Source organism: Zalophus californianus, chromosome 14 (genome assembly GCF_009762305.2).
Source record: "Zalophus californianus isolate mZalCal1 chromosome 14, mZalCal1.pri.v2, whole genome shotgun sequence".
Lineage (NCBI taxonomy): Eukaryota > Metazoa > Chordata > Mammalia > Carnivora > Otariidae > Zalophus > Zalophus californianus.
Genome location: NC_045608.1, coordinates 79,543,160 through 79,559,844, shown reverse-complemented (window position 1 = coordinate 79,559,844; position 16,685 = coordinate 79,543,160). Strand labels below are relative to the sequence as shown.

The window sequence follows — 16,685 nt, the reverse complement described above, 5'->3', positions numbered from 1 at the left end:
TTTTTATCAACTGTGGGAAACTAACCACAGAGCTAATAATCTTTCTTAGAAACAGCCCAGTCTTAGTTAAGAAGACAGGAGACTTGTTGCAGAAATATTTTTCCAAGGGATTAGGAAAGAAAAATTGCCTATATTCTCGAGTTAGATGCACATGAAGCAAAAAGTGATCCCAAAGTAGAATTTACGAGTTTGCACTTCCAAAATTTGACATTCCTTTAAATTATCTCATGGAGTTTTTGCTAAAATTCAACGAGACAAGAAGTTCATAGTCTGCTTTATTGTAGACAGGAAATGTGAACACCTGTTAAGATTAGCATTACTAAACCATAGTGACCCAGACTGGCCACATTAATGTTCATAGTTGGATCTGCATATTTCCTAGGAAAAAGAAAATCACTAACCTTTTTTTGAGAAAAATATTTAACATGTCACAATTTCAGTACTGCGGTTATCAATGTAAAATGCATTTGATGCTTAGTAATTAAAATTTTCCCAATTTTAACTGCTAAAAAAAAAAAAGAAAGACATGCTATTTCAATAGAGGAAGAAAAGCAGTACAGTGTCTAGCTTAATCTCTGACTTTGAGATTTTTCTCAACATGACCACTGAATTGAAGGTCCTGTTGGAGACCATCAGGTGGAACAGTTCAAGGTCAGCCAGATGTAATCACTATTAGTCCATGCCACAGTTCTGAGGAGAGGCCTCCCAATGAATGTCATGGCCACAAATCTAAATCAGAATGTATGAAGGGTCTTAAGAGTCTAAGCAGAGTAAAACTATCTGGATTATTTATTTCATCAGCTTTTTTATCCTCATGTGCCTGGACTTCTAAAAGTAACTGGGACTTACAAACTCAGTATTGGAGACCTGTGCTACTTTACCACCCACTAAGTTCATAGTAGCACTTTATGATGCCCACACCTTTTAGAAAGGTGCTTAGAATTATCTAGTTTAGGGGCGTCTGGGTGGCTCAGTCGTTAAGTGTCTGCCCTCGGCTCAGGTCATGGTCCCAGGGTCCTGGGATCGAGCCCCGCATCGGGCTCTGTGCTCCGCGGGAAGCCTGCTTCTCCCTCTCCCGCTCACACTCCCCCTGCTTGTGTTCCCTCTCTCGCTGTGTCTCTCTCTGTCAAATAAATAAATAATCTTTATTAAAAAATTATATAGTTTTAAAAAAGGAGGAAGTTTTATTTTGTGAACATGTATCAATATGGTAAAGCATCGAATATCCATTGCCCCCAAACAATAGCAACATACACAACCCTTTAGTTCTTGGCATTTTCCCCCCCAAATCATGCTTCCTCTAGTTACACAAATCTCAGTCCATTTTTTAAAAAAGATTTTATATATTTATATGAGAGAGAGTGAGAGAGAGAGGGCACGCATGAGCAAGGGGCCAAAGGAGAAGGAGCAGGAGAAAATCTCGAGCCAACTCAGAGGAGCAGGGAGCCCAGTGCGGGGCTCCATCTCACGACCCTGAGATCACAACCTGAGCCGAAACCAAGGAAAGCACTTTAGGGGTGCCTGGGTGGCGCAGTCGGTTGAGTGCCCGACACCTAATTTCGGCTCAGGTTGTGATCTCAGCGTCATGAGGTCCAGCCCTGAGGTCCAGCCCTGCATCGGGCTCCACGCTCAGTGGGGAGTCTGCTTCTATCCTTCTCTCTCTCCCTCCCCCCCCACCCTCGCTGCCCCCACGTGCTTGCTCTCTCTCAAATAAACAAATCTTTTTTTTTTAAAGGCATTTTAAACCAAGGCATGCATTAGGACTGCATTCAGTGATTATTCAGGGCCTTTTATCTGTATATTGTACTACTGACATCATTTATGAAACTAAGTACTGTTTTATGAAAATATTTGAAAGTAAGTTCTATCTTATTATAAACCATAATTATTTTGAGTCTGTCCTTCAGGGACTATTCCTCTTCTTGTGGTCTGGTTTTTCAGATTCTTTCAAAATAAATTGTTCCAATATATTTCAGTATACACATGTTTGTATACATTCCAGTGAGGTGCCCTTTCCTCTTAAATGTAATGAGTGTTTTGCTTGATTGCCATATCTTGCTTCAGTAAGGAAATAACATCAAACTCTGGTTCCTGAGGCTCTCGCCAGTGTGTGCCTTGTGTATGATGCATTTGACCAGGCACTCGAGTTTATTTTCCAGCTTTTACATGTGCTTTGTTTGCATTCCCTTTCTTCTGTGATTGACTCACATCTTTCCAGGTTCCGAAGAAAAGGAAAAGGGATGATTCATCATTAGCTTCGGTCCATAGGCTCATAAATTTTCTTCTCTTTACCTAACTAATCATCATCATTGCTAATTATGCTGCAGAAAATAAACTGGAATACAGTATAGGCTGGCTTCATACCAAACACGTCCACGGATAAATCAGAGATGCTGCTGCCAAAATGGCTTGAGTGGCTAAGCGTGGAAGATAGGAACTGTTTCCCCATTCTGCTTTGGTGTTCAGCCTCTATCCTAGGACCTAGGCTCACTTGGATAGAGTTGGAAATTGAGTAGTATAATCTAGTTTTAAGGGAGCTGAATGCCAATTAAGTGAACATTACTTGGAACATAAATTCATGAATAAAATTGCATGTTGGTTTTGTTGAAAAATGGTGGTGTGGCAGGTCTTGGGGCAGGGCCAAGGAGAATACTTGCATTTTTCCTCCCAAGCTGTTCAAAATGGCAGTTCTTTGAGAGCCAGGGAGAGCTCCCTGGGCAGATGGCACATAGCACCGGAAGGAAGGAGTCTGGAGTCGGGAGGGAGGGAGGGAGATGACACCAGTGCTCCTTGAGCCCTTCACTTGACTTCCGCTACAGCTCCATTTTTCCTCATTAGCTGGTGAAGACGCAGGCTTCCAGAGGTTCAATGACTCGCTCTAGTGTCACAGCTGGTGGTGACAGAGCAAGGATTGGACCCGAAGTTCACTGAGGCCAAAGCCTCTGTTCTTCCTCCTCTGCTAAGCTGCTTCCCGCATTTTTATATAGAAGTAAGGTAAAGAATATGGCAGGAAGGAAGGTTAATAAATCGGTGGTCACTGTTTCCGTACTGGTGTCAAGAAATATTTTTTGTCCCAGCTCCACTCCTTGAGGGTGGTAGTCCTGAGCACCATTGTTAAGGAAAGCTGTCTCCAAATTCATGAAACTGCAAGAATCTGTGCTTTTTCTCTTACCCCTCCCCAGTTCTGTCATTTCTGCCTCCACAGCTCCAAGCAGTGAATCCTTCCCATCCACACACATTCACATCTCCCTGTGGTCTGTCACTGTGGCCTTATCTCTGTCCCTGGGCTTTAACGCTAAGGATAGAGAGGAGCATTTGCAAGATTCACCAGCAAACCCTGTGTTTAGCTTTTGGATTTTAAGAAAGAATACATTCCGTACCTGGGGTCTGAAATTAGAAGGTTCTACCCTAACTGCTGGCCCACTGGGGAAGTCTGTCGGCTTTCCCCCTCTCTTAAGCTCCACACGCTCCCTTCGCCTGCACCTGTCGCTGGCGGTCACGGCGTTGGACAGCAAAGAGCAGACCCCGCAGCTTGGAGCACTCCTGCCTCCCCTGCTTCTCTTTGCTCAAATTTCTCTGTTCTCAAAACAAAGTGTTTGATTCCTTGCCCTCTCAGCTACTGTCCTGCCCCTTCGTCTTGCACTACCTCAGAAGGGGCTCCGGTGCTCCCATCTAGCATCCCTGCCTACTGTGTCACCTCCCTGAGGCTCACTGAAAACACTCTTAAAAATACTAAGGATCTCCTGGCCACCAAAACCCAAGGTTCCCTCTCCATACCCTTATGCTGCTCAGGCCTTTTTTTTTTTTTTTTTTTGCCAGGGATGCATGCTGGGAGATGTTGATAGCTTTCCTTCTGCTTCTGTCTCCGTGCTTCCTTTCCATCAGACGGAGCTGTGTGCTCCCCGAGGGTGTCTCTCTGTTCTGTTCCATTGTCTCTGGCTGATAGCTCTTCTCTGTGGCTGTCACCTAGGTAGGTCTCCGGGTCCACACCTGACTCTTCTCTACAATATCAGCCCCACACTTTCAGCTTTTGTCCGACTCTTTTCTATCTTCCTGCATAACTTATTTCGTATATCTTCCCAGCACCTCAACTGGAATATGGCCCAAGCAGAACTCACTGTCGTTCTCTCGGGATCCCTATTTCTCTTAATGATGTCACTATCCTCTCCAGACTTTCTGTGCCTTCTCCCCACTGTGCAGCCACATTGTAATTCACTGCCGGATCCCACTCGGCTTCCCTAGAACCGCCTGGCACCTTTCATCTCTTCATCCTGATTGCCAGTCTTTCCTTCGACGATTCGTTACCTCTTGTCTAATATCATAATAGCTTCCCAGCGGTTCTTTCCATTCTATCCCGAATATGGCTACCCTAATGAATCATTCTCATGCTCTTTTTTTTTTTTTAAGGATTTTATTTATTTATTAGGGAGAGAATGAGCAGGGGGTGGGGATGGGGAGGTTGCAGAGGGTGAGGGAGAAGCAGACTCCCCACTGAGCAGGGAGCCTCACACAGGGCTCAATCCCAGGACACCAGGATCATGACCTGGGTGGGAAGGCAGATGCTTAGCCGACTGAGCCACCCAGGGGTCCCCTCATTCTCATACTCTTAACCTCTCTGGTGTTTTCCATCACCTGCTAGGAAGTCCCACATCCTTGGTCTGGCACTCAAGGCTGTCCACGGTGTGTGGTCTGTGCCTGGCCATGCTCACCTCTCCCCTCCCTGCAGGACTGCGCTCTCCGGCTGGATCAGCGGGAGGGTGCTTGCAGGTTCTGTAAGAATTTTGTTTCCTTAAAAGGCATCGGGGGGTGCGTGGCTGTCTCAATTGGTGGAGCCTGTACTCTTCATCTCGGGCTTGTAAGTTTGAGCCCCACTTTGGGTGGGTGTAGAGATTACTGAAAAAGAAAATCTTAAAAAAAGAATAAATTAAAAAGGCATCTGTTTCAAAGACCTAAACATCAAAGCTAAAACTATAAAACTCTTAGAGGGGGCATTTTTAAGTTACTCTTGTATTAGGAAAAAAATCCTCTAGCTAGTGCCACAGGTAGAGTCTAGAAATAATGCTGTAGTTGCTCACCCTCTTTCCTTTGCTCAATGATTTCTGAACCTGAAAATAAACTGCCCCCTGATTTGACATGTTTAAATCCTCTCCATAATCCAGATCTTTCATTGAGCCATCCCTGATTCCTCGGGCTCCTGTATGGCTTGTATCACTCTGTATTTGTATTACAACTGTTTACATGCATAACTGGTTACCGCTAGGCTGGGAGTTTCTTGTGGGCAGTGACAAGGTCTTAGTTACAAGGGACAAAAACAAATACCATAATGCTTGACGCACGGCAGATGTTCAATAATAATTTGAATGAATAAATGAATGGAAGAGGAAATCTATTCATGTTTTCTTTCTTACCTAACCTGAAATTGCTTAAGAGTAGGATTTGGATCTGATTCATCTTGATGCCCTATAGTAGCTAGCATTGTGCTTTGTACCTGATACGTTCCACAGATATCTTGAATTTTTACTTTTTTTCAGCTTTATTGAGGTATAACTGACAAAATTGTAAGGTATTTAAGGTGTGCATGGTGGTGATTTGCTATATGCATTGTGAAAGGACCCCCCCAATCTAGCTGATTAACACGTCCATCACCTCATATATATTTTTTTTTTCAGTGAGAACAGTTGAGTTCTACCCTTAGCAAATTTCAATTATTCAATAAAAATTTCTTGAATTAGTAGCTAGATAAGTAGTTGATTATGATATGAACTTTCCGAATGCTGTATTACTGTATTTGACTTTCAGTAATTTAATCTAGGCGCTCTTACTACAGCTAAAATGTTTTACAATTATGTTGCTCTTTTTGACTGTCATTGTTAATTTTTATTTTTTTTATTTTTTTAATATCTATTTATTCATTTTTTTAAAGATTTTATTTATTTATTTGACAGAGATAGAGAGCACAAGTAGGCAGAGAGGCAGGCAGAGGGAGAGGGAGAAGCAGGCTCCCTGCTGAGCAAGGAGCCCGATGTGGGGCTCGATCCCAGGTCCCTGGGATCATGACCTGAGCTGAAGGCAGCCGCTCAACCAACTGCGCCACCCAGGTGCCCCTGTCATTGTTAATTTTTACCAGTGATTATTTTTTGCTTTATGCTTTTTCTGCATTTCTAATTTTGATTTTTAACAAATCGTATCATTGGCAAGGAGTACATTCTTAATTTCACAAGGGAAGTTAGAAAAAGGAGGTTTGCTTTTTAAGAAACGTGCTGGAGCTTTTCCATGTTATTATCCCCTGGCTCTGGGAGTGGGTGGGGTTCAATGACTGGCAATTATTTCTACAAGAGTGGTTGGGTAGTTCTTTCCAGAGTCATTGTGACTCCATCCAGAGACCCGTAATTTGGATGCTTTCAATAGGAAACAGAGTTGGGCAGCCTTCACTGAAACACTGGGTTCCTCAGACCCCAGTTAAGTTGAACTAAGTTACTTTGCTTCCTTTACACCAGGAGGCTGACACTCTTTGTTTTATGGTGGGGGGCTGCCTGGTGGGGGAGTGCTTGCCAGTCTTCTCTGACAGTCTCTTGCTAGACAATACTTGATTCTGACTGGTGAGTTAATAGTATTTGCTTGTAGTCCCGTTACTTGGTGCAAGCCTAAATAGTAATGCAATTAAAAGAACGGACTGAAAAATACTAGGGGTCCTTGTGTGCCTTTGCAAACCCTGCTGCCTGAAGGTTCATTGCTGCCGCTCGTCTTTGTTGCTGTTGTTTTGAGTTTTTGTCTCTTTTAAAACCAAATGACAAGAATTACTTTGTTTCAGTGATTTGGTGGAAAAAAAAAACAACACATGCCTGTGTGCACTTCTTTGGCAGCATTGTTTTAATTTCCTAGGAGAGCGGAATTGAGCGAACTAGTTACATGGAGTCCCTAGATTTGGGAAGTTGCGCCTGAATCTGGCGATGAATACTTACAGGAGGGTAAATAGAGTCAGGAAAAGAAGACCAGAGGGCCTAAGGAAAGAAATTTACTTCTAGGAGAGGTTGCTCTTATTGGAAGCAAGAGCATTTCTCCCTTGTATTTTAGAAGAACAAGCCAGGGTCCACCGAAATACACAAAACAGAATCAAGACTCCCTCTTTATGAAATACGGGGCATTGTGTACCCCCATGAAGGTGTTCCCTTTAGAAATGAGCAAAGTACCGTAAGAAGCCGCCTGAGACAACTCGTTTACCTTCCACTGGGCATTCATTACCCAAGGAACTCCTGTAATCTCTCTCGAGTGGGACATTTTTACGTTTTTGACCCAGTGCCAAGACATTTGAATTCCGGCAGATGTGCTGACATCTCAGCTTGTTTGAAATCATTAACTTTTCTGCATTTTTTTTTTATCTTCTTCAGAAATGAACACACTTGAGTATGCTCTATGTCCCTGAGCTCCCCGGTCACCTCACGACTTTGGAAAGACAAGAAGGAAGGCGTGGGAGTGCCAGCCCCTGAGAACAAGCTCCTTGCCCTTGGCCTTGGCCCTCCTGCTTCCCGGCCACAGCCACGGCCACGATGGAGACGCTCTCCCAAGATTCCTTGCTGGAATGTCAGATCTGTTTCAACTACTACAGCCCCCGGCGAAGGCCCAAGTTGCTGGATTGCAAACACACATGCTGCTCGGTGTGCCTCCAGCAGATGAGGACGAGCCAGAAGGACGTAAGGTGCCCCTGGTGCCGGGGCATCACCAAGCTGCCCCCGGGCTTCTCCGTGTCGCAGCTCCCCGACGACCCCGAGGTCCTTGCGGTCATCGCCATCCCGCACGCGTCCGAGCACACCCCAGTGTTCATCAAACTTCCCAGCAATGGGTGCTACATGCTGCCCCTGCCCATCTCCAAGGAGCGAGCGCTGCTGCCGGGAGACATGAGCTGCCGCCTGCTGCCCGGGAGCCAGCAGAAGGCCGTCACCGTGGTGACCGTCCCCACAGAGCAGCAACCTCTGCAGGGCGGGGCGCCCCCGGAGGCGGGGGAGGAGGAGCCAGACAGGCGGGGCGTGGCGAAAAGCTCCACCTGGTCCGGGGTGTGCACTGTGATCCTGGTGGCCTGCGTTCTCGTCTTCCTGCTGGGCATCGTGCTGCACAACATGTCTTGCATTTCTAAGCGCTTCACTGTGATCTCCTGTGGCTGAACAGGGCTGCAGGGAAGTCTCTCTTGGGTGCCAACTCGGGGTTGAGCAGGTGTTGGTGATGGGATCGCAGCGAGAAGATGGGGGCGACGCTGATCATTTGGTGCCAGCCATGGCCTCTGGGCTACCACTTGATTAACCGGAGACAGACACGAAGGGCAGACGTGAGGTCTCAGCGAGCTACCGGGCCAGTCGTTCTGAGTGTTGGTGGCAACAGCTTCCAGGACGATTGCATGCATCCTCATAATCATTTATTAAATGGACTGTAATTTATGATTTGTCCAAATCATGTTACGAGATAGACCTAATCTACTTAGATGTTAAACCGTGCAAGTGCATACAATGTGATCTCTAAATGTGGTAGATTAAAACAGAGATGCTTATGTATACAAGTAGAATTAAACCTGAGAATCCACGTAAAACTTCAGCGATGACGTGCAGTGCTGGTTTCTTTCCCCTTTGTAATGGAAATCCAGTCTTCATTTAGTTGCTGAGGCTTTTTATACTTTTTGAATGGCACCCAAATTAAAATAAGTGAAGGGGACGGTCATTTTTTTTTTTGGAGAAAATGTCTGAACGAGTGTTTCCAGTGTGTTGTGTTTTGTTACATACCTTCATTTTTCTTCCCTTGTAATTAGAGCTTGCTACGTGTTTATTAAACTGAAAGCCCAACAGGGGAGCAATAAACAGTAATAATGAGAAATGCCTAATCCCACAGGAACCCTATATGCCAATTTTTCTCAAGCCATCTCACAAAATAAGAATTTTTAATGTAAATATTGTGTACTTGTGTGTGTGTGCATGTGTGTGTGCGCGCGCGTGCGTGTGTGTGTCATTTGATTTACCTCAGGTTTTGAATCTTTTCAGAAGAATCCCAGGAGTAAGACTGTGGGCCTGAATGAGTCCAGGGTCTGACTCGGTGGCCACCTCTTGGGCACTGGGATCCGCCCAGTGAAGTGTCGCACACTCGTCACTTCCAACATTTGCTCTTCTTCTGTGTATTCAAGTCCTGTATTCTGTGAGGCACAAATGAAAGTAACAGAAGATTCTGTCTTTTCTCCCAGTTTGGAGGTATTGTAATAGATGTGAGTGTTGTTCATCGATGACAAACCTGGACTGACATTTTAATAGTCCATGATTGCTTTTTGAAAGATGCTCTGTGAAAGTTAAACTGTAGGATTCCAGTTTCTTCTTGTGGGTATAAGTGAGAAAATCTCTTGTATTTCAAAATATGTTTATTGAGAAAAGTAACAAGATAAACTAAGAACTCACGTTCCCAATCTAAGTGGGTCAGTTCTTCATAAATTCTCAAATACTCTTAAATGTGCAGATGCTGGTGAAGAAAGGTCTGCTGGCGTTAAGTGGTAAATTCCTGGGCCTGGATGTGTGTGTGTTCAGAAAAAGCTGTGAGCTTTACAATTCTCTTCTAATTTCTTTTATGGAATTCATGAAGCAAGTGTATTTGAGAGCTAAAAGTAGAAATTAGGTTAAAATGCCATTTTATTGTGTAAGCTATTGGGCATTATACAATAAATAATCTAGGATTTATTTGGTATTAATAATTTAGGTATCATATTAGCTGAATACTGTCCTCTATTACGTAACATAATATACTGTTGGGTTAGTGTTGATTTCTCAAACTCTGCCAGGCTGCCGTGATGCATGTCTGACCTAATTTCTATTCCTCTCAGAGGAAAAACCCCACAGATAATGTTCCATTAAGAATGCTACATTTCAATCGCTTCTCGGCCTTTTGGCTAAGATCAAGTGAAGAATGCTACATTTCAAATGGACTTGACCCTTGCAATTTTCAGCCAGGCCATATTTGAGTTAATTTTGTGAATGATATCTACATCTGTTTATGTACAGTATGAAATGACTGGCCCTGTAGTGCAGTATGTCCTGGAGTTCTACGTGTTAAGTAGGTTACACATAGACACTAATGTGCGTGGCGATAGGGCGCCCTGTGTTTCTTAGTGCAAAGCCGTAGAGTAAAAATTGTCCATGTAACTTAAAAACAATCTCTTGACTTTACAGTTTAAGGTAACAGTAACACCAAAATCAGAATTTTGTGCGTGCGTCTTACTGACCTAAGAAATATTGTTTAAATGGATTCTGCCTGCAGTTATTTGTGCATTGCTTGTTAAAGTGTGCAGTTGTGCACATGTGTGTGTGTGTGTGTTTGTGTGCGTCCTATCTCAGCCTGCAGATAGAATTTTTGTAGACTTGATGTTTTCATGTTAGTTGGCATCCCATCCTGCTGGCCTTTTCTGGCATTTCCCCACGACACTAGCAATTCATCTACCCCGTGTGACAAAAGTCCAGTGACACAATCAACCGGAATTCACAGTTGCACATCAGTGAAAAAAAAAATCACAACTGAAAGCACAGAAAGTCAGAGCTGAAAGCAACCAACCATGGAGCCCCACAGAGGTATGTGGCCCCTTGTAATTCTGCAGCAAAAGGGATGCAAGAACTGCATTACAGTTTCTCTTGCTTCTTCCTAGGCCTGATGATATCTCTATTGGGCTATGGTCTTTTGGAGGGTAGATGAATTCCCTTTACTAACTCAATAGTGTTTTAGTTTTTTGTTTTTTTTTTAAATATATATGTATCCATTTTAGTTAGCATCTACCTCTCGGAAATGAAAGGAGGGTTGATTTAAGGATGAGTATAGACGTTTAATAAAAATGATGTGATTTGAATTTTTAAAATTGCAAACCATTGGTTCCCCCCGCCCTTATGTAAAGGACAATGAGTGTTGTGTAAATAGTAAACTTTAAGAAGCATGAATTTTCATCTTTATTAACGATCTTGACATAAGCGAGAGAATGGTTAATATGTTAAGTAGAGCCAACCGAGTATGCTGTCAAAAAGCATTGTCTTTGGGAAATTTTTGTATAATGACCTGGGGCATAAGTTGTGAGGAAAAGGTAAATGGGTTCTCAGTTTCAGTCATACGTAATGATTAGAAAGCTAAAAGGTATTTTCTTTAAGAACATAATTAAGTTCAATCTCTAGCATGACTTAAAAGTAGGTCCCTTGAAGGTTAATCCATGTGCTGGTGCAGCCTTTGAGATCTAGTCTGTTCAATAGATCTTTCTCCAATGATGGAAATGTTCTATGACCTATGCGGTCCAATATAGTGGCCATTGGCTAGTGGGCAGTTGAAGCGGGGTTAGTACGACTGAGGAACTGGATTTTGTATTTTATTTCATTTTAAGTTATTTAAATATAGTCACTCACTTTTGGCTGGTGGCTACCATATTGGATCGTGTAATTCTGGAGGGTTGCGCGGTAGGATCTAACATGAGAGTGTTAACAGAGTAAGGCTAAGAAGACAGTTTGTGGTTTAGTAACATGCAGTTGGCTAAAAAAAATCCTTTCTGGGCTTGATCTCAAGTACGATGATTAAAATTCATTGATTGCCCTTTGGGGTTATTACTTTCATACTTTGGGCCAAAGAATGGTCAGTGAAGCTTAAAGAGTGCTTTATGAAGCCCCTTTTCTGGGATCATTAGCTGTATGTGAATCTATTGTCCAAAAATAGTAGTTAGACAGTAGCTGTAAAAACTTTTGACTTGCAAGCTATGCATGACCTGTACTATGAAACTGTGTTTAGGGTCTTATGGCCAAAAACAAATGTTACAGAAAAAAAGAAAAAAAACCCTAGTGAAATTCCTCTTCACTTTGAGCATCTTACCCAGACTTCATCACTGCATGAGTAAGGTGTGAAATGTAAGAGAAATCATGTTTTGCAGTGTTCATAGAGGGTTTTTTGTTTGCCCTTGAAGTCTGCTGGCTCGTCGTCGTGTTGGGTGTGGGCATATGTGGGCATCCTTTTTCAGATACCAGACTACAACATAGGGACTGTTTTTAGAGTGAGATTTGACACCTGTCATTTGGTTTTTCCTTTTATCCCTTATCGCTGAACAAATCGCAAATTTGCAGCCTTGCACAAAGACATTTTTTTTTACATTAAAAAACATTGCCCATGGAATTTAAAGACTGGAGGGTTATTAAAGTTACTAAAATTGCTTTTTAAGTGAGTAAAGGAAAGCAGAAACTTCAGTTGGAGATATATTTTCATAGAAAGATGAGACTCTCCTGGTAGTATGGTATTTGTTATGGTCTAGATTTTGATTTGAAGAGTTCCCATTGCTTTATTTGAAATCCCGTGCTGTGTCAAAATTGGCTAGTCTGCTTTTCATTGTTTCTGAATGTAACGTAAACATTGCATTTGTCTCAATTTAGCAAAATCTGGTGAATTTTTTTTCCTAGAACTTGTCAGTGGGTGTGACCTTTTTAGCTTTTAAAATTATTGTTGTTTTTTTTTTTTTGCCAAAATGGTAGTTTTTCTTTAGACTTAAGAGGAATTTAGAGGTCCAGAGGTTATTGGTATGAGAGGAGTGATATCGAAAAGGTTTGAATTTCTATCTTCTCCTAAAAGAATGATGCTGCCAATCAGTCAGTGTTTTGTTTCCATACAAGTTGTGTCACCAGTCAGTTGATCTGTCATCCTTGACCTGGAAGGAGAGACTGTTCCTTGCCATTTTCATCACTCCCAGGAAAATATCACTTATAACATAACCCTTACCAAAACAGAAGCTCCAAAGAAGAATGAAGTAATCAAGAAAACTCAGTAACTGTGTTGAAAGTAGTAGTCTATCTCAAAAGCAATGAAGATCAGTTAAATATTATTAAGCATGAAATACTTCTAAAAAATAAGTGGAAATTCAAGCCATTGATTTTTTTTTTCTGACATGATTCACTATATATAGATACACATATCTGTATCTGCACATACAGGTGTAGACATACATGTAGACACACACACGACTTACCTGTAACAGGAGTTAAAAAATCAAGTACAAAATGTTAGTCACATTTTCCAATTTGTGGGTTATATAATGTTGAATTTAGATATTAATTTCTTAACAAATGCTATGGGCTGCATACATTATATCAAACCAACCACCTTTGGGAATGTCTAGATGAATAAACCCTTGAGACCTCAAGCATTTGAAGAGGTGGGTTCTACTGTACACATTTTATTGGAAAGCCATTGATGATCGAAGAACATAAGCAGGTGGGGCATTTAATTTCCGTCTTTCAAATGGCTTGTTTTTTGGCTCTGTTCAGGCATCATGGGTGGAATACCATTATTCCTAAACTCTTGCAGCATGGCTCCAATTTTTCGGCACAAGTTTACTTGCACAGTTGGGCCAAGGGATTTTTTTTTTTTTTTTTTTTTTTAGGATTCACTGCCTGGGGTATCCCACTATGTATATTTCACTTATGATGTAGTGGTGCTTGAAAACACTCATCTCGTTAGCTGGACTTTATTATTCTAGTCTAAGATTTTTGATACGATTCATATTATGATCTTTTTAGGGACAATCAGTAATATTTGGGGCAAAGTACAGAGGAGTCTCTTGAAGTCTGAAAAGGCATGCATTTTCTTTGTTTTTCTGGGGTGCTCTCTTATAGTCCCTGTTCTTCTAGAACACTGCTCTAAATTCATCACTACGGGCTGTAGGGCTGGTAGCCTGTGTGAAAGTTTTCTGTATTCTCCCTGTGAGTTATTGGGTTATTCCAACAAGAGTTTTCCAAAGGGGGATGTTCCATTTTTCATTTGACATTTGCTTTTTGAGAATCTGGAAGGAGACGATTGAATGTGAGGGTGGTAAAGGAGCATGGGCTGTAAGAAGGAGGAAAAAGAGGAGGAAGATGTCCCCTGGAAGGGGAGCGAGGATCAACCTCAGTCGGTGTCATCTCTGTTCACATGGGAGGACAGAGTAGCTACTATCATACACCGTGGTTCAGGAAACTCCTGGTCTGATTTTTCTGGCTGAGAGACAGATCTGTGGGAGCAGTGGAGATGCGGCCTCAGGTCTATAGCAATAGATAGATGTGCTCAAGACAGTGAGAAAATACTTGCAGAAAAGGAGAGAAATCTGTAGTGGGAACATGGGTCGAGAACAAAGTATATAGGAGCTGAAGGTCAGTCGTGGCAGAAACCAGCTGAAGAAAGAAACACAGGGACGACTAGGAATAACTTAAGCACAATTAAATTCCAGATGTTTAAGTTGAAGACCTATAGGGAGTGGACTCGGCCAATGACAGGATCCAAGGAGGGCCCCCCGGGTTGTCCACATGCTAGACAATCTCAGAGCCTGCTTTAGAGTTGGTTGCTGAGTCATTACAGACAAACTCTAATAACACCCTCTTAGCAGTGGAATGCAATGCCTGTGCCTATGGATGTATGCCGACTTGAGTAGGTTGATACTATTGGGAAGACTCGTTCAAGAATATTTTGGTTTTCAATCCTGGTTGTTGTCATTTATTATAGTTTCTTTATTCCACCACGTGTTCCTGTTTGCCTCACTTGACAGTTGCAGGAGGGGAGGCTGGTGTCAGCTTGGGGTGGGTGCAGACTTCCCCATCATAAGCCATGCGGCTGCTCTGGAGGATTCCTGCCGGTCTTCCAGCTCCACTGGTGGGTTCCCTGGCCCTCTTGATAACTAATATTCCAGTCAGATGGCTAGATTAATGCTGCTCAGAGGCTAACTCAAGTCCTTGACGTGTTTCATTCACAATTATGTGGATTATTTATTTTAGGAGCTTTTCTTTTGAAGGGCCAAATAGCCCTACAGATAAATGAGCTGCTGGGCCATGTAGAAAATATTATTCAAATGTTGCCAAATAATTGACTTTGTAAGGGGGATATCAAGCTGCTGTTTATAAATCTGAATGTCTTAAAAGCATTCTTGCTTGCTCTCTCTGGTGTAGATGGTGTCTTAGCAAGTCCTGAGTTTTTCCAATGAACCCAATTTTAATATATGGTATTTTTGTATGCCAAACTGGTGTCTTGTCCTTTGTATATGTGGTAATGTTGATTTTATGACTACTGTTAAAACACATTTGCTATGATTAAAATTCATAAAACGATTTCAAATAGACTCACGCGTTGGTTTTTTGTGTTTTTTTTTTTCTTCCCACTCCATGAAGAAAAAAAAAAATTGCCTGGAATTTTCATCATCAGCTACTCTAAGAATTTTAATAGACTTAGGTAATAAAGCAACAGGGAGCTCCCGAGCCAAGAATTTTAAGCGGAGGTGACCTTCAAGTGGCTCCTCCAAGAAGCTGAAGAGCGCATGTGTAATGAGTAAAAGCAAGGATGGTATTGCAACTTGGGTTTTCATGACTTCCTGTGGCCCTACCTTTCTCCTTCTCCTGTTTAGAAATGGCCATGTGTGTGTCAGGCCCCAGGTGGACCATCTTATTATACTATGTGTAGAACAACTTCACATAGGCGCTCGTGTAGTGAGAGGCACTGTGATCTGCCTCTTGGCTCTGAATCCGGAAAGGTATCCTTCAATGCATATTTTCTTCAGTGGGACAGAGAGTGTTTGGGAGAGCCTTTTTTGATAAAAGCATCCTGTCTTTCAATAACTCTGGATCACATCAATGAATTTCAATTCAGTTTAGCAAGTGGCCTAATCCTTCTTAAGGGGTTATCAATGATCTGATCATGCATGCATGCTAGTATAAGCATGACCTGGCTCTCTCTGGGCAATTATTAAAAAATAATCCCCATAGTTTTAAAAGCGTGAGATTACTGTGATTCAATACCCATTTCTTGTACCAAAAAGCACACTTTGTACTAGGGAGTCCAGATCTTTGGAAATGTGAAATATATTTATCATATTTTAGAATTTCTTGTATGGATTTCTCTGGTCTCAGAGCGAGTGGGCATGTGTGTGTGTGTGTTGGGGCGGCTAGGGATTCCCTTACATCCCTCCTGCATGCTTGAGCTTTTCTAAAAAGGGGCAGAAAGGCATTTAAGGCATTTAAGGCATTTATTAAAGACCTTAGCTTTTCCAGGTCTTAGCTCCTCCACGCCCAGGACTGGATTGTACCTATAGCCTTATCTAGAGACTTCTCTGTAGACTTAGTGGGAATTGGGGTAAATGACAGGGGGGCACAGGAGAGCCCTGCAAGCGTACCTTGCCTGGGGAGGCCCATGTTGGCAACCTCTTTCAGATGAGGCTCTATTTGGATAGCTAGTGCAAGTTTTCTGCCTCTGGGTGTAGGGTTGGAAGAAGGGGGGGAACCTGTGTCAACTCCAAGGTCTTTGCCATTCTGGCCCCTCCCTGCAAGTAACCAAGTAACCGAGGGTCTGGAGGGGATGGTAGAGGATGCACAGGGAGTGATTGGAGCCAGGCCCGGCATCCACTGAGCGCCACCCTCCCCCTCAGTCCTTACATCTGCGTCCCCTCCAAATGTTCGGCCAAATTTCCTGAAAGGAAAACCTGTTTACCTGCCAATGCATGAGTTTTCTCAATGCTTTTGTTTCCAGCGAGGACTCTTGAAGAGAAACCCATGTTCAGTGTACATAGTGTAGCACTAGGCTGGGGAAATGGCAGCTGTGGGGAAAGGAACCGATCCCGGGACCTGACTGAGCCTCTGCTTTTCTTTTTATAGGTTTGAAAACTTCTGCACAATTCTACTTGACCCAAAAAATGA

At 42.7% G+C, this 16,685-nt stretch overlaps 1 protein-coding gene across 6 annotated transcripts in view; it reads left to right on the top strand.

Annotated features, from left to right (window-relative positions):
- RNF152 (ring finger protein 152) overlaps nt 1-15,118 on the top strand; it is a 76,455-nt gene extending 61,337 nt beyond the window's left edge. For all 6 annotated transcript variants that reach the window (XM_027576460.2, XM_027576455.2, XM_027576457.2 and 3 more), the window contains exon 2: nt 7,389-15,118. In XM_027576460.2, coding sequence (XP_027432261.1) covers nt 7,548-8,159 — 612 coding nt within the window. In that variant the 5' untranslated portion in view covers nt 7,389-7,547 and the 3' untranslated portion in view covers nt 8,160-15,118. The remainder of the gene's footprint in view (nt 1-7,388) is intronic.
- The last annotated feature ends 1,567 nt before the right edge of the window (nt 15,119-16,685 follow it).